This window comes from Ptychodera flava, unplaced genomic scaffold (genome assembly GCF_041260155.1).
Source record: "Ptychodera flava strain L36383 unplaced genomic scaffold, AS_Pfla_20210202 Scaffold_78__1_contigs__length_561843_pilon, whole genome shotgun sequence".
Lineage (NCBI taxonomy): Eukaryota > Metazoa > Hemichordata > Enteropneusta > Ptychoderidae > Ptychodera > Ptychodera flava.
In genome coordinates, this window is record NW_027248400.1 from 435,576 (window position 1) to 463,317 (window position 27,742).

Sequence of the window (27,742 nt, forward strand, 5' to 3'; positions counted from 1 at the left end):
AATTTTGGGACCAATCCTGATGAGTGTAGCATGCTAGAAGGGTACGCTTACCTACTCCGGACACCTGGTACAACCACTAACTATCAGTGGTTCAGGATGGTCCTACTTAAATTTGTAAATCTCAAATTTCTCATGGAACTGGTAATGTATTACCTTGAATAGAAATGATAATTGGAACAGTTTAACTTCATATCACTTCCATATTCTGATCAGAGAATGGAAACATCTGGATTCGATGAGAGTTGGTCTAATCCTTTCCCCTATTTTTCGGACCACGTCAGCGTGCACGTGGCACTTTTGAATCGTTATAAAAAGGAGAGCTTGCAGATTTCGTTCACAAATCATTCACTGCACTTGTAGTCAAATCACTCTCTCTCTTCTCTCTGTAAAGCTGACACTTTACAGCATCAAAGTACTCTGCTCGGTACAATTTTGAAAAGATGTGTAAGTTGCCAATCCTACTGCTGCAGCTCGTTCTATCTGGTTATGTTCTGTCGTCAAAGATGCATTCCTTAAAAGTTAGCCGAAACAGAGAAACGGTAAGTTTCCATATATGTCTGTGTTGATGCGAAGTTTCACTTTCATCACATTTTCGTTCGCGTTCTTTATGTTACCTCAGTGTCAGTCACTCAAAGCCCTGAGTCGCCGTCCAATTCTTCAAGAATATACTACATTTGAACGAAGCTGGCTAGCTCCTCCAACAAAAAAGTTGCACAGTGGACTAATTTCGACATTTCGAATGTGCTTGATTTCAGTAGGTCTTAGACAGCGAGATGAAATGTACGATTCAAGAGCATGATATATTTGTTGCAAATACCATGCGTAGGATCTAAGTCCACAAATGCTACATTAATGAAATTTCATTTTGTTGACAATTCATTTCGTTCATCCCCTTTACCTTTCTGGTTTTTATAACAACATCTCCTCTTGGTGCCATGCAATATTTACTTGCAATCTACAACAAACCTACTCTCTCTACCAAAGTTGTTTCGCGAAATCTCATATTGGAATGGATCCTAAGTCGCTTTTCGTTGTTCGTTTCACTCTAAGCCATAACTGCATTCTGTAATACTTAAGATGGAGTGGCATGTTGCCAATACAACTTTTTTCTAAGCAATATTTCTCATCAAACATTACAAGGAACCCCCTTCATACTATAAATTTTCAAAACGCAAAGACTCTAAAGTTTAGTACGGTAACAGTAGTTTACTCGAAGGATGAAGTTGCTGTATATATGGGGTAAAAAACCTCAATTTTGGTATTAAAGATACAAATAAATTTAAGTAAAAAACTTGACACTATTTTCGGAAATGTAATATTTAACTTGCAAGAAGCCAGAGTATATGTAGAAAATAACGACTATTTTATTCTGCACTATCTATCCTCATTCTAAAATGGCAAGAGTTGAAAAGACTGGCACTCAAAAAAGTGATTAAAATCATGATTAACAAAATTAAAATTCCTCTTATTCAAAATGTAAGAATTTTATTGCCAAACAGAAGAGTCGTTTTGTTAATTACCATTTAAAAAATACAATGTGAAAATTTCAGAAAATTTGACCCAGCCAGAATGAAGTTAAATTCTTTGGATATTTTGAAATTTGGAGGAAAAAGAAGCCAGAAAATCTGGTGATTTGCATACGTTTGCATTAATTAACACTTCTGTATTAGGTAACTTACAACTGCTTGATAAGCTAAAACGTGCACTCTACCAACATTTCAATCTTGGGTTAACAACTAAATTCAAATTGAATCAATATTAGCAAAATATGCAATGCCCCTTAAAAACGGCAACAACTTCTCTGTCAAAAAACAGGACGAACTGCCACATTTTCGTTAAACATACCCAATTAAGCAGCAAGCTTGAGCAGAGAACAAGATGCCGCTACTAGATACGCCCACAATGTAACAAACAAAGACCTGAAAGCCTCTCTAGGTACCTTTCTACCCCCGTCGTGTCTGTCTGTCTGTGTCTGTCTCTCTTTCTCTCTCGTCCTGTCCAAGCCATCGCGAGAATCAACTCAATACACAGTTGGCAATCTATTTACATGAAGATGACTTGCAATGCTTGAAAACAGCTACTACTTACCCAAAATGTCACGATGAATTGTCGAATTTTCAGCAGACAACCAAATTCAGCAGCTAGCATACACACTCTTGAAGATGAAAGTACGAGTTACATCCAATATAAGAAAAGAAATTGTTTTAAATCGGTGTTTATGATGATTTGGAGAAAATTCGTCCAAATCAACTAACGTTTACGCTTCTGTAAATAGGTAGCTTTTCCAGCGACTTCGATATGCTACGTGAACTGTGAGAGTGTTGCGAATTCTCTCTCTCTCTCTCTCTCTCTCTCTCTCTCTCTCTCTCTCTCTCTCTCTCTCTCTCTCAAAATTACCCACTTTATTTTAATATTACCTGTTGTGGTTTTCCGTGCCCTTGTACATTTAATTTATGTTTTCGCAACATTTTCGTGTGATAAAAGGTTCGTTTGAACGGGAGTTTATGCTAGTCCTTACAGTGGTACCTCTGCCAAACGAGACCACCCTCTAACGAAGACTACAACGCTAGCCAACCAGGCCATTCTAAGTGAGACCGAGACTCACAATTTCAAGAAGGTCGACATTATTCCGACTGATGGCCATAGCTTTACATTTGTACCTATTCTACGTATCAGTCACTTACGACATTCACTGTCACAAGCTTCCATTTTGACATTGCTCTGTAGGAGATTATTTCTCAAGGATACAAAACAAAGTTATCGTAACTTTTCGTCAAAAGGAGTTAAAAGTCGTATTTCATTTACAGTCCAGCAACTTCAAGATGCATCAAGAGCGGAGAAGTCTGCAAAATCGAAGTAAGTCTAACGAATAATTTTTCCTGTAATTGTAGTTGTTAAATAACTGAAACTTTAATGTAATATTGAAAATAAAGCTCACGAAGAATATTTACTTATCAAAGTCTGCTGGTGTTGAAGAAAGCGATTTAAATTAATAACTAACGATACATATTAATGCTATTTTACCGATCAAGGCAACACACTTTTCCCAGAACGTAGACGTTGTGTAAATGGGCAAAGACCATTGCCGTCATCTGTAGCAATCTTCGATGATTTGTCTCTACCTGTGAAGGTTACAATTCTCGACACTCAGAGATACATGATTTTGCCGATGAAACGTTTATTTATGTTCGTCAAAATCGGGAGAAAACATTACAACTTCGCCGATGTAATATGTACACATTTAACGCCTGTTAATCAGTTGCGAAAAGCGCGACCAGAATGTATTTCGTGTCGAAGTGTAAATGAAGGTCGTTTGCTCTCAGTATTAGGTAATGGGAATCGTTGATGCTGAATTTTACAGCTATCATTATGGAAATACACTCCATCATATGTTGACCCTAGTCTCTTGCTTGGTTGAAGGACTGTCACAGTTAAGAGATCGATATGCAAGAGTACATCGGAACTTGACAGTGTGTTCCTTGATGTGTATATTGCATCAATGGCATATACAGTAATACAATGTGCAAGATTGCGACTCTATTTTTGACTGACTGCCCTAACGCCAGTTCGCATTTAAGGTGAAGTACTACGAATTACGTCAAAATTAGGTTGTGGTGTCATTTTCTTGAAACTTTGCACAAATATTCTTGGAAGTTGTGCAAGTGCAAAAATGAAATAAAAAATGGGGGTCACCATGCTCGTTTCCATGGAAACGTACGTTAAAATGGCGTCGTTAGAAATAAATAAAAATGATATAATTCACTTAAACAAAAGAAAGCAAGTATAAAACGCTTAGCAAATGAGTTTATTTTAATAAATACCAAGAATTAAGATCCATATCTATCGAATGTATAGTTTTCATGATGTTTGTAAAGAAATTTTAACATAAGTATCGATTACAAAATGACGATATCGAAATTATATCACTACATAATTTTCGAACTTTCTTCCTGTCGCTTTGAATGGTGTCATTTTAACCGAACTTGGCGAATAAAATCCTGACGTAATACCTTTTAGTTTACACTTTTAATAAAAGGGTGTCACCACGCTACTTTTTTACAATATCTCCAGGTGAATGGCTAATATGCGCCATGTAAATGGGAGAGAAATGTTAATTTTGCGCTCATATTGAATAAAAACCAGCTTCCTAGGGGTCAAAATATGACAAGGTTATAGGTAACATGCATTTCTAAGAGACTGGGTCAAAAAATTAGGTAAAAGCGCAATTTTAAGAATGACGGGTGATGTTAAATACATGCGCTACAAAATCACCCATTTGCGGCAGCCTGGAGTTAAATCTGCCCAGAAATGTTCTAAAGCGTGTGCGCGTCCGAATTCGTCGCCCTTTAGGGATGGACCATTAGACCTTGGGAGGGGGGGTGGTCACAATGAAATTGTGAAAATTTTTTTTTACTATTGTAAATTTCTGAATTTTTTTTTTCCAATTGAGATTAGCTGTGCAAATTTTTTTTTCAGAGTAAATTTTCAGATTTATAATTTTTTTTAGTTCGTCACGGTCTGAAGATAAAGAGGGCAAAGATGTGGTGCCAAGCACCACAACGGCCACGCAAGCGGTCACGGGGGGGGGGGAGGTCAGGAGAGGGTGTCCCCCTGCTGCTTTTGGAGCTTTTGAAAAATAGAGATTACAATGGTGTTATTCGGTGGCACTTGGGGAGTATTTTTGTGGGGGGAGGTCAGGAGGGGGTGTCCCCCTCCTGCCGTTAGAGCTGTTGAAAAATAGAGATTAAAATGGTGTTATTTGGTGACACTTGGTGAGTATTTTTGCGGGGGTGGTCAGGAGGGGGTGTCCCCCTCCTGCCGTTGGAGCCTTTAGAAAAATAGAGATTAAAATGGTGATATTTGGTGACACTTGGGGAGTATTTTTTGGGGGGGTGGTCAGGAGGGGTGTCCCCCTCCTGCCGTTGGAGCTTTTGAAAAATAGAGATTAAAATGGTGTTATTTGGTGACACTTGAGGAGTATATTTGCGGGGGGGTGGTCAGGAGGGGGGTGTCCCCCTCCTGCTGTTGGAGCTTTTGAAAAATAGAGATTAAAATGGTGTTATTTGGTGACACTTGGGGAGTATTTTTGCGCGGGGGGGGTGGTGGTTAGGAGGGGGTGTCCCCCTCCTGCCGTTGGAGCTTTTGAAAAATAGAGATTAAAATGGTGTTATTTGGTGACACTTGGGGAGTATTTTTGCGGGGGGTGGTCAGGAGGGGGTATCCCCCTCCTGCCGTTGGAGCTTTTGAAAAATAGAGATTAAAATGGTGTTATTTGGTGACACTTGAGGAGTATTTTTGCGGGGGGTGGTCAGGAGGGGGGTGTCCCCCCTCCTGCTGTTGGAGCTTTTGAAAAATAGAGATAAAAATGGTGTTATTTGATGGCACTTTGGGAGCATTTTTTTCGGATTACACATCTTCCTCTGAAACATGGTCTTCTTGCTCCTCAGTAGCTTCCTACGGTTTTGAAAATTGACTATTTTGGTTTCCTGGCTTCCCTTTCTACTGCGTGGTGAAATGGCTACATTCACCCCTCCAAACATCATGCATATCTCATGATTTACAATTGATTTTGACAAGCTGAGAAGCTAAAATAAGCTAAATAATATAGTTAAATTTGCATATTTGTGTTTTTAGAGCAATTGTTGCCCTTTTTTGATCAAAACATCTATTTCTCTGTAGCAGCATGTCCAAATTGATTGGATGTTATAGATGTGTTGAAATTTCAATATTTGTCTTTTTAGGGCAATTTATGCCATTCATGGTCAAAAAATCTATTCTCTGAAAGGGCTTGTCCAATGTCTTTGAAATTTGCTACACGAAAACGATTATTCATGCAGATTTATTCAGTATTTGCTATCGAGAAACTTTCAAAGTTCAACCCCTATTGTGTGTTTTTGTGTTGGGATTTGTTGGATAGATGGCATTCTACGTAGTGTATTGTTGAATGTTAAAACATGTGTTGCTGTTGTATTTTGAGGCTGTTTTTTGAGAAAAAGAATTGAAAATGCCTTTTTAAAAGCAAAATATACATAATGACTTGATATGTTGTTTTATCATTATTGACGTGTTTCTACTTGTTCACCCATTCTTGCATTCATCATTGCAATAAAATGCTGTGAAAAAAATGAAACTGATGTGGCCTGCATCTCTTTACCTTGATCTTAAAAGGCAAATACAACTTTCTGTCTTGACAACCATACCATAGTTTCAATGTTTTACCTAGTGTACCTGCTTGGTTTGTACGCAGGAAACAAGTAGAAAACAGGTTCTATAATTTCATAATTTCAAGTGATCAGAATACAAAAGTCCTGAAAAGATAAGATAATCACAACTTCCAGTATAAGGGATACAGTCACTCTAAATGTATAAATTAAAATTAAAAATGTGCCGGGAGGATGTACTAAAACAGACAGAAAGTTGCTTTCTGTCGGTAAAATCTAAAAAAAAATCAAAATTTAAAGACTTTTGCAGATTGTTTTTTACGCCTTTGTCTTCTTATTTATTTTTTTTTTATTTTGCAAACTAGTTTGAAGATTTTTTTTTTCCTAACTTTCTGCTCTGAAATTTTTTTTTTCTGTTTTTGACCACCCCCCCCCTCCCAAGATCTAATGGTCCGTCCCTTACCTTAAGGTAGAACGCACCTCGGGGACAGACATTGGGACTCTCAAACTTTTACAGTTCTCTTCTGATATACCACATGTTGGGGTTCATTTTAAAGCTCTTGGTGAAAGAAAACTTTTTACCGGCTTAGTTTTCGAAATTCAAATTTTTTTATTTTTCTCTATAGAGTTAACACAGGGATGGCGGCCATTTTGAATTTCTAATATCGGTAAATCTTGGGTAATTTGTTTCTCTAGTACAAAAATTTGCACGGTGACCCCCTATTTTTATTCTTGATTTTGAAAGAGAATGATTGAAAGATTCCTTGAGGAAAGTTAGAACAAAAGTTTAAGTCTTTCACTTTCGAGGTGCATACTACCTTAATACAGCAGGAGAAAATTTAGACGGCACATTACTTTGGCCTTTTTTCCAAATCATATTGTATTCCCGCACTTATCGGTGGGAAACACTGCACTGCATTTCATCTTTTTAACCACAGCGTCGGTGAGATTTTTTTTGCAAAATGCGCAGAGTGTTGGTCATTGCGGACGCAAACACTCGTTTTGCAGTTCATCGTATCTTTTCCCCCAGGCCTCCGCCAAAACGATCGCAGCAGATTATTTATTTTAACCTTGGAAATGGCTATGCAAGCACGAGAAAGTTAATGTGATCAGTATTTTGTAACCATTTTTTGGTAAGTACAAGGATGTGATTATACACAATCGCACTTAGCAACGATCACGTGACCCAATTATTACTCATTTTCCGACTGATCGCTTGATATTATTGTGGTGTGTTATAATCAAATTTTCTCTTTGTTATAATGCTGGATTTTTCCTTTGCAGAAGAAACTTCAAGATAAGATACATCATTTATATTTATACTATGTTTACACGTTTGTGTGTCATTTGTTTTGCAAGAGCAGAGATTTAAATCCTTAGTATATGAATACGACCGAAATGGCGCGAAATTTATTGGAACGGCATTTGGAGGATAATCATGGTTCAACAACGATAAAAACGTGTCGAAATTATTCCTCAATTAGTGCCTTGCGGGTTTTATTCCATAGTTACAAAGTAGTCTCTATGATGATATCGTCGGCTTAAAAGCAAAGTATTGAACAGTCACAGGTGCACCGTTTACTTCCAAATACTACTTAACTCATACCATGACCTAGGTGAATACGTCGTTAACGGTTTTGTGATTGGGTGCACGTGAAAATCAGAGTTAGTTTTTCAGACTGTTTTATGGTAACACGATTTAAACTAATATGCGATAATAGGAAAGCGCAGTAATGTTGGCTTAATCTCCATATATAAGCTCATCTGCTTTTCTCTCTTGTTTTTGCAACAAACTTGTTTTTATTGGTAATTTGTAATATTGCCGCTTTCAGCTATAAGGCACCTAACAGTTTTGAAAAATTTGAGCAGTGGAAAGATCCATTTCTCCCAAATTAGTTTCAATCATGTTTGGTATACATTGAGAATTGGATAGTCCCGTTTAAATTCCCATACAGACGCAAATAGGTTGACCTGTACTAATTGCTATACTTGCGTCTGTACTATCCCCGTATTGTAGAACTGCAGCTCATGAAAATTCTCATAACCTTTACGAAACTCCTATGTAGAGCACAAAGCGACATTACACTTCTATATGGCATTGGATATTCACCGCTACTAGACTATACAATATCGACATTAGATTTGTTTGGCCAGACCTACAAGGTGGTGAAATCTCCGAATATATATAAATATATCGGATATCGAACCGAAATTTGACAACTCTAATATCGGCCGGAGATCAGACAACTCAAGCATCGTCTTGTATTGAAGTTGGAAAAAGCAGAGTCGTGCTTTGCCAGATCTGTAAGGTAGTAAAATGTCGGATATTTACCGGCGATTTGACAATTTAGTATCTTGTTGTATTGAAGTTAGAGTCAGACAAAGCAAAGTCGGGATTGGCTAGATATGTCATATATATATATATATATATATATATATATATATATATATATATATATATATATATATATATATATATATCGTAATCAATGAAAGACATTTTAGGACAACACATTTAATTCACAACTAACATTATAGGATATTTCAAAAAGCCTTATGTAAAATTTAAGAAAGTGTTTACCTACAAGACATGGCTTAGACTATACCTTATACTCCATATGACACAATCACACGATTGCTGGCACAGATTATGTCTACTCTATGATGAATATTTATCAAAGCAAGGTCTATTTAGGACAATGCATTTATTGTACAAGTTTCATTGATGTTTCAATATCAAATGCCTTCTCATACATGTTTCGTATATGCTTCCACTTGGAAACATTGATTAAAAATATATATCTTATGCATTAGGGCCATATGACATAAAAGATACGATAGATGATACAGATGATATGCAGGACTGATATGTATCACAATAAGAGCTATTGCGGATATGCATTTGGTACACTGTAGTTTTTGGAGTTGCAATGTTATCAGCTTTCGTAAGAAAAAATGGAAGCGCTTACCTACGGGGCTTGGCATAAAATGCATCCGACACCAACATTGCGCAAACCATTTACAGTAGATTCAAATTATGTTTACAGCGCAGTGGATATTTACTAAAATATAGTATTAGAAGTGTCAAATAAGCAGTCTCACGATAAATATTTAAGAACAAATAAAGTATGTCATACAGTCTTACTGATAAATATGCCAAACTACACAAAACATACAAAGTTATTGATACTCTCGTCACATGAATATAATATGTATTTGTACAGGTAGTGGCCATTATATTGCAATCGATATCAAATTAATTTAATTCTAGATTGAAGTATACTATATATATATTTATTACACCTCCCTCATTCAGCGTGCACTGCCATTGGTTAAACGCGACTCACGTGATATGTACAAGAACGTGATTATGCCCTCTGCGAACTTGATGATGCCCTCTGCATTTGATATTACATGGATGACGTCATTTTACTTACTGCGCATCCTTTCTGCGCAAAACAAATTGTCGTTCGCTTGTTGTACTTTGCAGTCGGCTGCGAAACGTCATGCAGAGCTGTCACCGGCACAGTTAGACGATATTTTGATACAAGTAAACAGCAAACGAACGAAAATGGCAACAATGAATGCAATTTCTGTCTTCAGCGATTATGCAAGCACCAAATTTGGATACGCCACCGAGAAGATCGGCAAACTTTAGCGGCAACCCTAGACTCGGCACTGACAACATTTTACGCTGAGGTCTGGACTCAGAAGGCGAACTGTACTCGAAGAAGTCTTTGTGTTTTTGTTTTTTTGCTTCTTTGATTGTTCGGTGTAATAAAAATAATACCACATGAGAGCGAGGGCAATATCACGATTTTTTGCCTGCCCTCGGGTGGTCATGATCGAAATACTGATGATGCCCGAGCCGTAGGCTCGGCTCGGGCATGTAACCTCCACAAATGTAATAATCTCCACAAATGTAATATCAACCACAAATGTAATAAAATCAACCACAATGTAATAAAATAGTCAACCATAAATGTAACAACCCGCACACCACAAATGTAATAAACAAATTAACCATAAATGTAATAAAACTCAACCATAAATGTAATAAACTTGAACTTGCATATGTGATCGTTTGTTTATCAATGCCCTGAGTAAATAATAACTTTAATAAGACTAGTGTAATGTTATTGCATACTTTCCTGAAACTAGGTTTCCTTTCCGAAACACAGAATAGAATACTTTGAGAACGCTATCAGAAAACGGCGAGGTACTGATCAAACCGTTAGATAATGGAAGTGGAACAGCAGTTCTAGACAATGATAATTACATAATAAGGAAGCGTCAAAATAACTCATCAACCAGTGATACCACACAAAGTTTATGACAGATGACTCAGAACAAATAACAGAGAAATATAAAACCTTATAACAGAAACTTACGACACAAAACATGGTGACGAGAACATATATTTCAATCTAGTAAAAAACAATACGAACACTACCTTGAACACAGTAGAATAAAATTAGACATCCTGGCATCCCTTGTGAAGGAACAAACTTCAAGTGGGACAACATAGGAATACAGACAATCTATCGATTATTCCACACAATTTATCCACTGAAGACGAATTTGAGGCAATTGATTAAGAAAGTACGGCAATTTTCGAAAAAACTGCGTTAAAGGATCGTAGTGTTATACAGTCTTCCCCACTCTGGAGTAGAGACTGCACTGACATTCATATTACAGCTGTGTCTCGCCGTGGCCAATCAGTTCTATACACAAAACAGTGAAACGTAAAATACACTTTCAAATACCCGTACAAACACACTAAAACGCAAACAATCAAGATATGAATAATGTGTGGAGTTGCTTTCCTTATTACATAGATCAATATTTAAGGGCTAATTCCTCAATTGCAACGACAAAATAGATTTATTACATTTATGGTTGACAAGTATTACATTTATGGGTGTTTTTTTATTACATTTATGGTACCATTTATTACATTTGTGGTTGGTGTTTTTATTACATTTATGGTTGATTTTTGTTACATTTATGGGCGATATTACATTTATGGTGCATTTTATTACAATTGTGGTTGATATTACATTTGTGGAGATTATTACATTTGTGGAGGTTACAGGGCATCATCAGTATTTCGATCATGACCACCATCCCTTGGGCAGGCAATAAATCGTGATATTGCCCTCGCTCTCATGTGTTATTATTTAAATATCCTCAGACAACTATTCCATACCACACAGTGCTCATGGCAAAAAATGTGTAATTAAGGGCCTAGTAAATGTAACATTTCAAAATTGTTTTTCAGGGTCTTGTTACATGTACCAGCAACAGTTTCTGTTCCTACGTAGAATTGAAATACCAATCATCAGCTCCAATATTAACATTGACTATATATCTGCATCCTATAATGTTAGTGCTGATAATCAACTTAGATCAAGATTTAAAATTGTTTTCAGCAATCACAATGACAAGTTGCATTAACGATACTGGGTATTCTAAGATGCTGTAGGATGTAGATCAAGAAACTGTAGTATATTATTGAAAATAAAAGGAGTCGTCAATTTTTTATTATCTTGAATTTTCCAAGCTTTCCAATTGAAAACATCTCAAAACATGCAAATTTTTATAAAATCCTCCCCGAGTCATGCCGCCTAATCTTAACACCCCGACAGTACTCGAGTATGTTAAGGCCCAGCTCCCGCAAGGGTGCCCTCTATCGATGAGTACGTTTCGGTTTTACTGGCTACATCGGGACATCCTTCCGTTTTATTCAAACTTTGTATATGTATTTCATAAACAATGACTCCGCAAAATAGTATCATGTTGATGAAATCCCCGAAATAATTATTAATTTGACTAAATAACGGTATTTTGGTTCGATAATGGTATTGTCAGTTCGAGCACAGAATCCGGCAGGTAGATTCCCCCCAGATCCTGTAAATAACCACATTGCCCGCGTTGACCCCACTTTCCATCACTAGTGCGACCTATACTGTAAGAAATTCGCCCCCCCCCCGAAGTAATGACTCACCACAAAATATCAGCTGACCCTTGACGTACGACCTCCAGTACGAGCGTAATTGGGGTCAAACTGTGCCTGCACTTGCTTTCTGGGATAAAGAATTGTCAGCATAATATTGACAAACATGTCAATATAATTTTCAAATCAGCGACTTAAAAAAAAATAAAATGTTAAGCCGGATTTTGGCAATTTTCTTTTCGTAATTTTGGACTCTAGCCGGCCCGCAGAATCCCTATGCAGACCCTAGTCAGGTTCTCAGCTCCCTTTCAACCGCTGGCTGCGCTGTGCTGACGAAAAGGGCCAGGTATGAGGCAGCCATTTTGCCAAGATTTTGGGCAAAATGGCGGATGCTCATTGCGCGTGATGCCAGGCTGGAATGTTCGAAATGACTGCGTCCTTGACAGTAACTTAGCAACAAATCAGGGAGGGCAGTTATATGAACATTACACGTCTTCAAAAATCAATGTTTCATTATGCAAAACGTCGTACGAGGTAGTTTATTTGTGAAAGAGCGTACTTCACCCGAATGACAGAATCGAGTTAATTTTAAGTTTGTTTTTGAAATTCGAAACAACATATAACACTGCAGCGGGTGCAGTAGACGCTTGTGCTGCTCTTAGCCAATCAACATGTTCCATAGTGTCGTCCAATCAGTGCCGTGAATAGAATGGCGCATACCTGTTCCTTTTCGTAGAATTGGGCAGGGAACCAGACTATGCAGACCCCTGGGGAAGCCCATCCAGGGACCACATGCAATGCTTTATGGGTAGAGACAACTGACTGTATCCTAGTAACGAGGCGGTCGCGTCCATTTCAGCACGCATTCAGCAATCGCGTCGGTGCGAGAGCAGTTCTGGAGATCGAGGAAATACTTAACCTTGCTTTTGTCTCTGGCGGTTTTTCGTACATATCGTGAGTAGTGACAACCAGTTGTTGTAAAAACACTTTAGTCTGTCCTTGATGAATGATGGCGAAAATGAAGTGGGCCACATCAGGGATCAACATAAGCTGATGGCGGCACCATGATGGCGTCACCACAATAATCTTCGTGAAATTGCGTTTATTTCGATCTGGATATGCTAAAGACCGAAACGGTGAAGTTGGTTGGCATAAATAGTTGTTCCAAATTTCCCGTTTTGGTCTTTTGCCCACGTGAGCTGAAGCCTCGAAGGCTACACTCGCACACCACATACACGTCAGCGATCCAGTTGAATCATGCTGAGCGCGCGCGCTCGTAGAAACATGAATATTTATCAGTTCAAATTTGCATATTCATAATAAATTTCTCGAGCCTCGCCTTAACGTAATCGAGTATTTGTTTATTTTATTGCTGAACTTTACTATAAGCAGTCATCAGATTAATTATATTTTTATCTATAAATTAATATTGTTATTGTTTGTGTTTTTATCAGCCGGTGAATGCTATCATTCTCAAGACGGGTCCGATTATCTTGGCAATGTTTCGATGACTGTTTCGGGGGCTGCATGTTTAAACTGGATTAGATACACTCCAGAGGAATATCCCTATGGTGGCATTGGAGAACATAACTACTGTCGTAACCCTGACGGAGATGGGTCTACTTGGTGTTTCATTTCAGAATATGACCATGATTATTGTAACATTGGACGACCAACTAAAAATTGTGGTAAGTAAGTCGAAATGTTATTTGTTTCTAGAAGACAGTTATTTACATTCCCAGGGTTTTCTCTCGACTGCACGATTGCGCAAATTTCGCATTTCGAGCATTGATTGCCCTGAAAGTTATTGACAGAGCAGAAATCGCGCACAAAACACAGAAAGCAAAGTTTTCCACATATACTAATATATGAGGATGACCCGACACATAGTCTAGCGAAGTGTGTTTATAAATGATGGAATGCGGGAAAACTCCAGCTTAGACACGCGTATCGCAATGCAACACAATCGTTTGATCGACGCACGGGAATTGGTGCATATTTTCATGGATTTAAACCCCGAATTAGGGGAAACTTGAGGGCCACAACTTAACAGAAACTAGAGAGCAGCCGAGCATATCACAAGTTGACAAACATCACGATGTCGGGTACGAATGCTGCATGCGACATTGACGCCGCAACGGAAGTGGGTGACGATCGTAATGATATCGGGCAAACGCATCCCAGGAAGGCAAAATCAATATTAAAAGTGACATGTAGAGAAAACGCTGCATTCAATAAAATATGTTGTTCATCAGTCTCAGTGCTCAACAATTTAGTAGCGATTTGGGTATTTTGACATTGAAGTTACGAGGCTATGGATATCCTTGCAACCTGCCTTTCATTCCCAGTTACCTGATCTAGTCTATGCATAAATTACATATATCCAACATTTGCAAGAGACTGAGTAACATAAGCCATGGATGTGCCAGCTGAACTGGTGCAACTACAATAGCAGTTGCCATATCCAGCGCTGTTTTCTATTTATATCGTCCCAAGAGACTAAAAGCGGGGAAAACATACACGTGAATAGAATACAAGTTTACTGGAAATGCGTCAATACGAAAACAATGACGGTCAGATCTTCAAGAGACAAAAGTTGAAATTTGATAATTTAATACATGATCAATAGTGGCCAAGCCTTATAAACTTGAAATACGCGTAGGTACAGACATTATTATTTGTCATCTCGGACAACTCTATTAGCTCATTCGATATATATATATATATATATATATATATATATATATATATATATATATATATATATATATATATATATATTTGATATATATATATATATATATATATATATATATATATATATATATATATATATATATATTTGATATTTACCTGATATTTGACAACTCTAAAATTGCTATGTAGCGAAGACAGACAGACAGAAAAAGGAAAGTCGGGCTTGGCCTGATCTACAATTGAAGGTAGTTAAATCTCCAGTATAGAGCGGATATTTACCCGTGATTTGACAATTGGATATCGTTTGGTATCGAAGTTAGAGTCAGTTTGAGGCAGTCGGACGATTTCAGATACCCAGCGTGCCAGGACACGAGCAAAGCCATTGTAGTATCGTTTGTATCGATATGAGGCTCAAAAATGTTCGATTATATTGGGTAAAATCGGCGATTTCACAGACCCGGCCAGCCGAGACACAAGTCAGGTCATTCTTGTCTAGTATCGTGATTCGTCTAGTATCGTTATTAGGGTTCCCAAATCGCCGATCGGGAAAATATCTGCAATTTCACAGACCCGGCGTGCCAAGACAAGATAAAGTCATTCTAGTTTAGTATCGATATATGGATTCCCGAAATCTCTTGTAAATAAGGGGAAAATATCGGCGATTTAAAAGACGCGGTGTGCAGAAACACCAGGCTGGTTATTCTTGTATCGTCTAATATCGATATTAGAGTCCTGAAATTACCGATAGATATAGGGAACAGTAATCACAGAGAAGGAGAACTTGTCTGTGTTTCAAGATATTGTTTGCACGTCAGCAAAATTAGTTTGCTAATCCTGATCGAGTAGTTTGATTTGGTATTATCGCTTTCAACATGATTCACACCTCGAAATTTCAGGGTTCCATACTTAGCGAGTCAGCATCGGCGGAGTCGTAATGACGTCAGCGCCAAAGTGATCTACTGATAAGGTAGAATGCGCCTTGGGACAGAACTTTACAATTCTTTTGGATCTACAACTTATCGGGAGTCATTTTAAGCTCACGTTTTCACATACGTGAGCTAATGTCATAGCGATGTCTGTCTGTCCGTGTGTGAGTGTGTGTCTCTGTCTTTCTGTCTGTCTGTTTACACGATAACTCAAAAACGCCTGAACAGATTTAAGTCAGATTATGTAGACAGGTACCATATACTAATTGCAAGAATTGATTAGTTCTGGTGAGTGTGTCTTGCATATTAATGAAGTTATGCAATATCATTTTTTTCACATAATGGTTTCCCTATGGAGACAGTAATGACAGTATCGACATATATCAAGAAATACTGCACTTTCAAGAAACTTTACGGAGTTGACAATCTCAGAACATTATGATGGTAATCCGAGTGTCATGTCAATTATCTGCTCAATTGCATATTTTATGAACTTTTGTAGTTAGTGACATTACTCTGAAATTCCTGCACCAAATTTGATGATAGATTCAACAATTATTGATCTGATATATATCTAGTTGTACTGAAAAGCATTTGGCAGTGTCAAGTTATAATACATAGCTCATTTGCATATTTTATGAAGTTTTGTAATTAGCCATATAACTCCCAAATTAATGCACCAAATGTAATGAAATCTGCTGCAGATACTGAAGCCACAGACATCTAGATGTGGTGTAAAGTATTTAGTAGTGTGAAGTTCAATAAGGGTTCATTTTCATATTTAATGAACTTTGTAATCAGGTGTATAACTCTGACATTACGGCACCAAATTCGGTGAAACCAGCTACATATATTGATCTAATAAATATATAATCGTACTAAGAACCGATGGGCAGTGTCAAGTTAATAAGTAGCTCATTTGCATATTTCATGAAATTTCGTAATTAGTCATATAACTCTGAAATAACTGCACAAACATTTATGAAATCAGTTGCAGATACTTATGCGACAGATATGTGACTGTGTTGTAAAGCAATTACTGGTGTGAAGTTAATTACGGTTTCGTTTACATATTTAATGAACTTTGTAATTAGGTATATAACTGTGAAAATACGGCACCAAATTTGGTGAAACCTGCTACAGACATTTATCTGATATCTAATTGTAATCTAATTGAGCAGTGTCAAGTAAATTAAGGGTTCATTTGCATATTTAATTAACTTTGTAATTATTGACATTACTCTTAAATCACAGCATTAAATTTGATGACATGTGCTACAGATGTTGATCTTATAGATATTTAATTGTCCCGAGAGGCATTGAGCGGTGTCAAATTAATAAATAGCTCATTTGCAAATTTTATGAAGTTTTGTAATTAGTCGTATAACTCCGAAATAAATGCACCAAATGTGATGAAATCTGCCGTAGCTACTGATCCGACAGATGTCTAACTGTATTGTAAACCATTTAGTTATGTGAAGTTTGTGAAGGGTTCATCTATATATTTAATAAACTTTGTAATTAGGTATATGACTCTAAAATTACGGCACCAAATTAGGTGAACCTGCAACAGATATTGATCTGAAAAATATCTAATTATTCTATAAAACATTGAACTGTGTGAAGTTAATTAACGGTTCATTTGCATATGTACTGAACCTCGTAATTAGTGATAATACTCTAAAATTACAGCATTAAATTTAATGAAACGTGGTACAAATGTTGATCTGATAGATATTTAATGAAGCATTTGGCAGTGTCAAGTTAATAAACAGCTCATTTGCATATTAAATAAAGTTTCGTAACTAGTGATTCAACTCTTAGAGTACTGTCCGACAGTTCATGAATCCTCCTACATATGGTGATTTAACAGATATCTGATTGTTCTGTGAAGCGTACTACTATTAATGAACCTGTTGTAAAACACGTGAGCACATTTAGTTCACATCTGGTAAAGCCCTTGCAATACGAAAAGTGTTAAGCGTCTGAGTATTTCGAAAATCGAAATTTATTTTCCCCATAGAGTTAACACATGGCTGGAGGCCATTAAAATGCTTGGTGATTTGTTTCTCCACTACCAACATTTGCACGGTGACCCCTGACTTGAATTCTTGACTTCATCAGAGAATGATTATAGAAATAACGAACGAAGCGCTGAACATTACCGTTTTTTGTGGGCAAGGGCGAGAGGAAAGCCAAAAATTAACAGCCTCGCCCGTTAATTTTGGCTTTCCTCTGGCCCGCGCCCATAAATAAACGTTAATGGTCAGCGCGGAGTCTGTTATTTCTATAATATTATAAACAGACCCCCCAAAACGGTCAAAATTGCGAAAATACCCCGTGCGAACGACAACGGGGCCCCAGAACTGGTCAGTGAGTAGTGCGCGCTGCAAAAATTTTGCAAATTCGGACATTTTTTGAAAAAAGTGTCTAAACTTGGCCAACAAGTGCTCCATTTTATTTTGTGATTGATTATCATCTTTTTACAAATCAAAATTTTCGTTTAAACTTTCAAGTTACTATGTTTACGATATTATTCATATTCACGGGCATGTAAACAAGCCATTACTGTATATTTGTTGGCAGTCACATGTTCAGCTCGACCAATTAAAATGCGATGGACAGGGCATGGTAATATAATGAAAATTTCATTGAGGAAAGTTTAAGGAAGAGTTTTAGTCTTTCACTCTCAAGTCGCGTACTGCCTTAATAATGGGGGCTGTTTGTGTTGACAGAAACAAACGTGATGTCTTTCCAGTCTCTTGACAGGAGATTGGACACTGAGTCGGATATGAAATAATATTTTATTGGTCTAATTAGGGTCGTTTCTTAATCATATTAAATAAGGAACATCATTGTTTACGGCACGGCGGCACAAAAACAAATGAAGTAGAAAAATAATGAAGAACGAAAATGACAAAATCAGGAAGACGAAAATAACGAAATAATGAAAACGACATATCTCATCTACTTACAGCCTGTCTGGACTACAAACTTGTTGCAAAGTTCCTACACAATTGCTGTAACGGGGTTTAAACAGCAATGCATTACAAGAAAGAAAAGCGAGAAAAGTGAAAAGCATTAAAGGGTTGTTTATCAGCTTTATCACATGCACAAGCCAAGTTTGTCGTCTCCGAACAAAAAATACGGGATTTATTCTCTGGTCGTTCTACGTCACGACAACCCGCGTCTATGTCATCAATTTTGGTGCGTCGGACCTTTTTTTTGTCGATCTTCGGTGTGCTCGTAAATATGTAAACAAACAACATGGCGGCCGATGTTTCTCCCACGATCAAAAGTCATGTAATGAAATCGATATTTTCACAGACTACGACATTACTAATCCGAACAATGTAAACACAAGAGTGTACCGCCTGTATATTCCGAAGGAATTACGTGAATAATTTGCGGAAACAACGAACTTGAAGCTGGTCGCGTATACCGTGGGTTCCGTACGCATTGCAAACAGGGTCAGGCGCGACGTTTAGCCTACAGTGTTCGCGCCGTCGAGATTCAGTCGATATTTGTTCCCGAAAAATAGCGTATCTTCGTCTGTGATAAAATTCTAGGACTATGCTATCTTTGAAATAGAGTATAACTTTGCGGAAGGTAGCCTACGTGTAGACCGAGAGCTGTCATTTGCTCCACACACGAACGAACGTGAGCGCTAACGCACACGACGGACGACTGGAAATGATCGACAACTTGTGCACGGCGTACTGATATTTATTCCTAAAGTAGTTCAAAAGTTTAAACGCGGAATCGTCATGGAAAACTTATTTTATTTTGCAAAAAATAACGAATTCTTGGCTTGTGCATGTGATAAGTATATTATTCCCTAATATTTTCCTTCGTTCAGCTCGGAAAATACTCGTGACGTAATGACCGTGTCACCACTCGTCTCCGACTCGTGGTGACACGGTCATTACGTCACTCGTATTTTCCTTCGCTGAACGAAGAAAAATATTAGGGAATAATATCTAATTATCTAAAACCTTACTGACCTACATGATAAATAAATTCAATGGTAAACAAATTATTAACACCGTGTACGCCTAAGTGCCCCTTGCGTTTGAAGTTAGGAAAGTACATTCATTATATCAGATTACATGTTAACTAGTTATTGATGTTGCGACCTCCTGAGTAGGGGAAAACGATTGTCACGTTTTTATTTCAGCACTGGATCCGATCATAGACCCTCGAGAAAGGGTACATGATACTATTTGACATAGGTTTCCAAGGGTGGGAAGAAACAAACAAAAATAATCGCAATAGGTCATGTAGAAACAAGAAAGACTTTCATGATTAGGTTAAAGCAGAATGTCCATCTTGTGACAATGACAGTAATATAATATACAATGACCAGTACATGACTGGTTCTTTTATTGTATTTCAAGGCCTCCGGCCAATATACATTACAACTCTCAACTAAAAGAAAGATGAAGTCATACATGGCTCTGGAATCAGCTATTTTACAAATTCTGATTTCTTTTGGAAAAAGCATAATAAGCAAATTTACATACTAATTAAAATGTCTGGAAGCTGGGTACTTTTTGGAGGACGAAGTACTCTCCACTCTGCCAGTATGAATGCGCATCACGTGCAACCTTGTGACAATTACGTCGACCAGTCGTGAGATTGAATTGTAGAGCCCACACCATAATTAGCGTTCCATTGACACAACGAAGAACGTTTACACTTGATCCGTGTGCTAGGGGTTGATTTATTTACAGCGACAAAGTTTACCTCTATAACCTCAAAGCTTACCTACCTATATTAACGTCATTAACCAGGAACAGTAGAGGGGTGGCCTATCCTTTGATTAACAGCGAATAAATTTTGCTTCACATCAGACTATATTAATTTACGTATTAGCTCTTTTGGGCGGTGTTTAAATCGCGCTTTCTCAGATGGTCACATGACCATTTGCAACCAATCAGCTTTGTTCTCAATAAGACCTCTTTTACTTGCTGCTTTTTCTGACACTTTATTGTCTTGAGGGGGACTGCTAGTGTTTTTAATTTATTTATTGTTGCCTTAGCATATATATATATATGTCTTCTCTTCGTGCGGGGTACTCGAATACAATGAAATACAATTAATAGCAAGGGACTAAGTTATTTTATTACGATTCCTTTCTTTCAGAAACGAATCTGATTGTATACTATCATGTCGATTGTTTTGAAATAAGCCTTCTCGCAATTGGTGGATCCGATTTTGTTGGAGGTCATGCGGAGTTCTGGTTATTCCTGTACAAAGACGCTCCGGGCCCTTCCAACCCTCTGCCAAGGCCACACAGGGTTGTCAAGGCAGTACAGAGCCATGGCGTGAGGTTTGCGACAGTCTTTGCTACCAAACAGTGTACCAACTACAGATATTTTGTGATCGTGTACAATGCAGACAAATCGTCCTCAGTCAAAGTCACATCATCTAAATGGACAGGTAGGAAATGATCGGAATAACTCAAGCTGCAACCTGTCTTATCGTAGGCCAGGGTAATTTTGAGACCAAGAGGTCGGATAGCGTACATGGTGTTGATTAACAGTGAATGAATGTCGCTGTTCAGTAAATACATGTAAAACTAAATCTAAACACCGCCTTTAGCATCAGATAGCCGCGTTCAGTGTACACGAGGAATTACTTTTTAAGACCGATATCTGTTTATGGCTGCCGTTGCTAACAATTCATACATTACTTGACACCAAACACAAATGAAAAGTCGGAAAAGTCAGAACGTCATTTACTTTAAAATGACCTTATAACAAGCATGATATACTGACCAAAATTCCAGCATTAACCCGTAGATTAGTGTAATGCATACGTTACAACAGCGAGAAGGTCACACCTTAACATAATCAACACTCAACTAATATGTACGTATCTGATTTAAAAGCTTCATGTCAAAGGCAAAAAGTTTCAAAAGAAATGTACAAGTCACAGCTTATAGCCGGCTTCGTTACAAGTCATGTCTCCTTTCTCTAGACTGTGGTTGCGAAGTTGCTTCTGGCAAAGGGGATCCTCACTATAAAACCTTCGACGGGGTCAGATTAACCTACAACGGAAACTGCACATACTTGCTCGCCAAAGACTGCTACAATAAAACGGCCACCTTTGAGATATTTGCTAAACATGGTACCGTGCCCGAAACTAGTGCACGTCGCATCGAGGAGGTGATCATCAAAACTCGTGGTCGACACAAGGGCCATGAGTTGACCATCAACCGCAAGAACACTGTCTTTGTAAGTCGTTGAGCTGCTTCGCATCCTACTACCATCGAAACTATCAATAAATGACGAAAGTGGACATTAGGCTGATAAACATCAATGATACAATAAATCTATCAGACGAGAAAATTTATAGGACATAATCTACAAGTTTTGTAATCCCTGAAAGAGGCTTGATAACTGGGTTTAGGTTTCAAATAGGGTCTATCACTATCGTTTCATTGGTCAAAATGTAAAATTTAACAAGCCTCTTTCACTAGCTTTGCTAATTTACGGAGAGATATCGGTTTATATATTTAATTTCACTAAAACATAACCAAGAGTACGTTGAAACGTCCTTTCATATATCTTGCCTCGACTTTTATAGTTTTTCAGGCGATGTAATATTCAACATGAACACTCCTCTTTGCAAGGCAAGCATTACACTCAAAGGGGACAGAATAACCTAGGGGTATGAATGTCACGGAGGACGAGGACGAATTTAAAATCAACAGCAGAATCGAAATATTTCTCCCGCCACATTTTGTACCTAGAACTAGTAATATCCGACAGTTGCTTAAACTTAGAATTTTTCGCTTTCGACAAAGTAGAACGCCGTCAATGTTGCTGCCGATTTTGCAACTTACACAATCTCTACTCACTGATTGGACAGATTGATGGTGACGTAGTGACCTCTGATGTTCATAGCGATACCGGCGAAGCTGGCATGACATACGAGAGAAGTGAAGAGGGCGTGCATTACGTTTGGCCCCAGGAAGGTGACTGGTGGATGAAGTACACTTCAGAGCACAGCACGGTGACAATTGAATGCCGTTACAAGTCCAGCCTGACAGGAAACACCTGCGGTCTCCTTGGTAACAACAATGGAAACAAAACCGATGATCTGATGAAGGCGGATGGTTCCATGGCAGCGGATTTCAATGAGTTAGGGGACTCCTACGCAGTGCCTAAAAGGTTTAGTAAAAGTTACTTCACCTGAATATCATTCCGCCTCCCTTGACTTTTTTTAAATGTTTTTTTTTTTTGATACATGTCATATGCGTGTGTAATTTACATTAAATTATATCAGTTGGCCAGCAGTTAGTCATATACAAAATTTTAAATGCTGGATATTGTTTCAGAAGTTACTATGATGTACTGATGAACATTCGATGCAGCGCATTTTAATTATGCAATGTGCAGCAATATGAACACATAGAACCCCTACTCTCACCCTTGGTAATGCATATTCATGTAGACACTGTGAGAAGAGCCTTGCATAAATCTCGACTCCAGTTCTTTTCAGAAAATCCATCCATGATTCCTTAAGTCGCATAAACCGAACAGCAAAAGTCAATACGTACTAAACACCACTTCGTTGCGTAGAGCATTTACATCTTTCAAGTCTTGGTTTGATAAGTGAGTTTAATACTTGGTCACTGTGATTCATTTCAGTTGCCCACCGTAAAAGAGATTCTTTATCGGGATATCCGCAGACTCTGTCATCCCTGGAGACGTGACGGCGCGGTAATTTGAAGCATGTCAATGAATTATATATAGCAGAAGACAGTCAAATTTATTACTTCAGTTTCAGAATAGATGGCAAACAGTATTTATTCTTTAAGGATCGTGTAATCTTTTATGTTTTTACTTTATTTTAAATCTGTTTTCTTTTGAGATTCTCTAACTCTTCACTTACATAACGTGGAATTGTCAGTCAATTCAGATTGTATGTGTTCTTTGACCGATGTAATCATTTAAACCAGACTGTTGGGCAGGACTAGAACCATTTATCTATAATAGCATTGCGTAATGTATACACTTTATCGTGGTTTGCACTTCGCACTTCAATGTTCTCAATGAAAATCTTTAAAATAGTTTCTCTTTTCTTGGAAAAGATATGAAAAAATCTTATCAACAGTATAGGTTGTTACTAGTCCCAGCATTACAACGGGTGACACATTATTTATTGTTAATTACATAATAACACGCTATCGTGCGCCATTAAGTTAGTCTGTTATGTGAGTAATTATATCATGATGTTAACTTTTACATAGGAAGGACTACTTAATTAGGGGCAAGAAAGTGCAAAGTTCCCTTTGAGTTTAATGAAAACACTTGCTTAAGTTCTTGACTCAAGACTTGATAATGTATCACCCTGTCAAACTGTAAAGGGAGTATATTTAATTAAATGACTCATGGTCTCGTTTTGGTGCGTGTCACAAAGTTTTTGACGTATTAATGTCTTCTTCATTGGAATAAAATCACTGGGAAATGGAAATTTGACATTTGTAAGATCTGATTCATTCACTTCTAGACCGCGGTTTTACAGTACCTATCTCAACTGAGTAGACCTACAATATTTGTATCATATATATCTTCCTCCAATCTTACATCTGCTTTGACGCCCATTTATCTGTATTGGGTAAAGTCTCCGAAAGGTTATTGGTACAATGACCCTGGTGCTTGAAGGATTGTACGGAAAACTTTACTAACTATGAGATAAACCTTATTACAGATGAAAAAAACATTCAGTTTCACGATTATTTAGATATACGAGTATCAAGATCCCTTGTTACATAACTTTCATTGTGTTCGACGCAACCCTAAGTATTTATTTAAAAAGCCGGAGAAATATATTTTGGTGACCAACGTTTTATATTAGAATTCTTTGAGGACTGTCGTTTTTGAAAACACCACATACAACGATATTAAATTACTTTCACGGTACTCAATGATTTTCTGATATAGCCTTAAAGCGTAAGTAAAATAAAAATGCCAAATTGCAACCGACAATGTTAGTATCCATGAAAAATGCCCGAAAAAGTGAGATATATAATAGTTCTGCGCAATTCTCAGTTGTCTGCCGTTTGGTCTGAAGGTGCCTGAAATTTGGGAATGGCAAACGGAGATTCTTATCAGACTGATCATGTTGTATGCACACGCGAATCAGGGAAATTGACTGGCACTGCACTGTAATGAGTATTGTTACAAAGGCAGGGGACAGAACGATCGACGAGTAACCCGAGACATTTAGACAATGGGAGAAGCGTATGCTGGGCAATGGCACCTGTCAAGCTTGTCTACCAAGTAATAAGGTATTTGTTTTACCAACGGACTCTGAATGTCTCGTGCAGTCAATACTTTGAAGATTCCTAGAACCTCTCAGTTAGCCAAAACGAGTCCACAAGTGAAAATTACCAATAAAACAACCTGGTGTAGTGATAGTAGTCCTTTATCATAAGGTACTATGAGCCTAGAAAGTGAAAGACTTAAACTGTTGCTCAAACTTTCCTCAAAGAATCTTTCCGCTGTACTCTTTCAAAATCCAAAATCAAAATCAGAGGTAACTGTGCAAAGTGAGATACTTGAGAAACAAATTGCCAAAGGTTAACCGATCTTTCAAATTAAAAATGGCCACCATACTCATGTTAAATCTGGGTGAAAAAAAATGAAATTTTCTATTTTTTGGAAACTAAGGGCGACAATTTTTCATTTAGCAAGACTTTTGATATGAGCCCCAAAAGAAAAGAATAGTAAAAATTTGAGAGTCCAAATTTCTGTCCCACTGGGCGCGTTGACTACCTTGTCTATGATTCTGATGAGTAACTGCAACGTTTGATGCAGGATATTGCAATGAGGACGAGACAAATCGAGACCATATGTAAAGAATTTCTAAACACCACAGCGTTTGTCTAGACTATTTGTGAATTATGAATAAAGCGGCGAGGGGCGAATTTAGTTTCCAATCGCATACATGGTGACATTTTCATCGACTTTAGATATGGGAGCAAAGTTGATTGCATTTTCGTACAGGAAATATATGTTGACATTGGTCAGAGTTCAATGGCGTCTTTACACAGACTCATGGGTGTCTGAGTAGTAATAAAGAGTTACTCGTTAGACAGTATTTAATTTTATTCATTTATTCTACTTTTACTGTATCGAACAGTCGAGGCCATATAACAAATAAGTAAAACATAATAACAAGACTGTTGCACTATAAAGGTATCAAAGCGATTCCAATAAAGTAAACAGGGAGGTGTTATAACATATATTGATTATAATTATCTTTTCGAGGACAAGGACGGAGTGAAGGCAGTTTGCAACTTTTTCCGGAGAGTTTCAAATATTCCCTCCCCATAAGGAAAACGCCTATCCTGCAATATTCGCGTTACATGCATTCCTATCTTCCTACCTGACAAGAATAGTTGTCCACTGCCATCTAACCACCACATAATTCCCCTTCGGCGAATTCCGCTATTCTTCCCCCTGGCAGGTCAACAGGCTTTATTCAAATCGCATGTTAAGCAAAAATGTCCAAACGACTGATGACAATATTTGCTCACCCACTCAAAACTAGCAAAAAGAAAGAACATTTCCGATAGGCGTTGACGAACACTTTTAATCCAGAACAGCTCTGTTGGCTCTCCCTAACATTCGATCTACCTCTTCATCGACATACCCTCTGGCCTCTAGGCAATTATCTTTAATTAAAAATATACAATAATTCCACGGGACGTTCGTATGACCGTGATATTCAGCGATGAGAGGTTGTACAACCGACAGCGATAAAAATGAACTAGAACTTTTGACTTGTTTTAGAAAATACATTTTGATGAATACGATGGTAAAACTCATCAGTTGTACGACGGAAGTGAATACAAGTTTAAGTTTAAAGTGCTCCTGACATGACAAGCCATCTCGATTGCATTAACAAGCTAACGTAAAGATACTATGTAAAATAAATTCATTACTGGTGAAAGTCGTATTGTTAACTCTAAAATAACACTTTTTCACCATACCACAGCGATCCCGCGAAAAGATCGGAAGTGCTCTCGGGCGATCTGGCAAATACGGAAATGACGCAAACGCAGGCACGCAGTACCGCGAAGCCTAACCGAGATACGTAGACATCCATAGAATTTGGAAGATTATCTTGTACAAAAAGATTAGCTATGCTAAATCGCTGTATTGCGGTAGGGTGCTGCTCAAAGTTCCCGAGTGATTGTGCTTTGTTACTTAATTTTCCGAAGACCCAGGATTATTTAAAATTTGGGTTATACACTGAAGTACAGCGCCTTTGGCAGAACGATATCCGCCACGTACCGGCGGATTTATGTTGTGCATCATGTTGTGATCATGCATTTAGGCTGCTTCCTTCCGATCTGCGCCAAATCTGACAGTTAAAACAGTGAAAGCCGTACCAGGATGCAAGGTGCGACATACAAGAGTATTTGCATATGAGTAGAACAAGCTTACGAAAAGGTCTAATTTTCTTAGCTTTGTAAAAGAGAAAAGTCTGGTAGTCTTAGGTTAAGCCTTTATCTTAAATCAACATTTCAACCTCACACAGAAGGTCTTCTTCAGGGTCTAAAAGTAACATAAGCCGATAAAAAAGATTAAAGGAATATAAGGTAAACACGATACATAACAATAAAATGAAAACGATGCAAAAATAATAAACAGTGAAACATGCATTAAATATTGGTAAAATCAGAAACGGGATAAGTGTACGTTCAAAAGAAAAAAGGCAAAATAAAAGTTTGACAGTAAACTGGTGCATAGAAAGCAGCATAAATAAAGAGATGAACTAACAATACCGAGGAGCTTTGAAAACCGATCGCACTATGGCGATCAACAGAGGCGGATGATAAAACTTGACGTTACTCCAGAGTGAGGAAAATGGTTCTAGAAACAATAGAGCTTACGAGAGGAGCGGAAAGAAATAAGATGGCCTGCAAATCTGGCGTGATCTACCAATCCTTTCTATTAATCCCATGGGGACAAACGGTGTCG

General features: G+C 37.7%; 1 protein-coding gene across 1 annotated transcript; it reads left to right on the forward strand.

The window, feature by feature from the left end:
• The first annotated feature begins 336 nt into the window (after positions 1 to 336).
• Positions 337 to 24,224, forward strand: LOC139128915 (uncharacterized). Its single transcript, XM_070694612.1, has 7 exons — positions 337 to 539; positions 2,808 to 2,856; positions 13,572 to 13,805; positions 20,886 to 21,182; positions 21,723 to 21,979; positions 22,617 to 22,918; positions 23,399 to 24,224. Exons 1-7 carry the CDS (start codon positions 441 to 443, stop codon positions 23,409 to 23,411), a joined length of 1,251 nt encoding a protein of 416 aa, XP_070550713.1. The 5' UTR covers positions 337 to 440; the 3' UTR covers positions 23,412 to 24,224.
• The last annotated feature ends 3,518 nt before the right edge of the window (positions 24,225 to 27,742 follow it).

Coding starts and splice junctions, on each gene's coding strand:
- LOC139128915 (XM_070694612.1), top strand. CDS start 441: ATGTGTAAGTTGCCAATCCTACTGCTGCAGCTCGTTCTATCTGGTTAT. Junction 13,806..20,885: donor ACGACCAACTAAAAATTGTG/GTAAGTAAGTCG, acceptor CCTTTCTTTCAG/AAACGAATCTGATTGTATAC. Junction 21,183..21,722: donor CACATCATCTAAATGGACAG/GTAGGAAATGAT, acceptor TCCTTTCTCTAG/ACTGTGGTTGCGAAGTTGCT.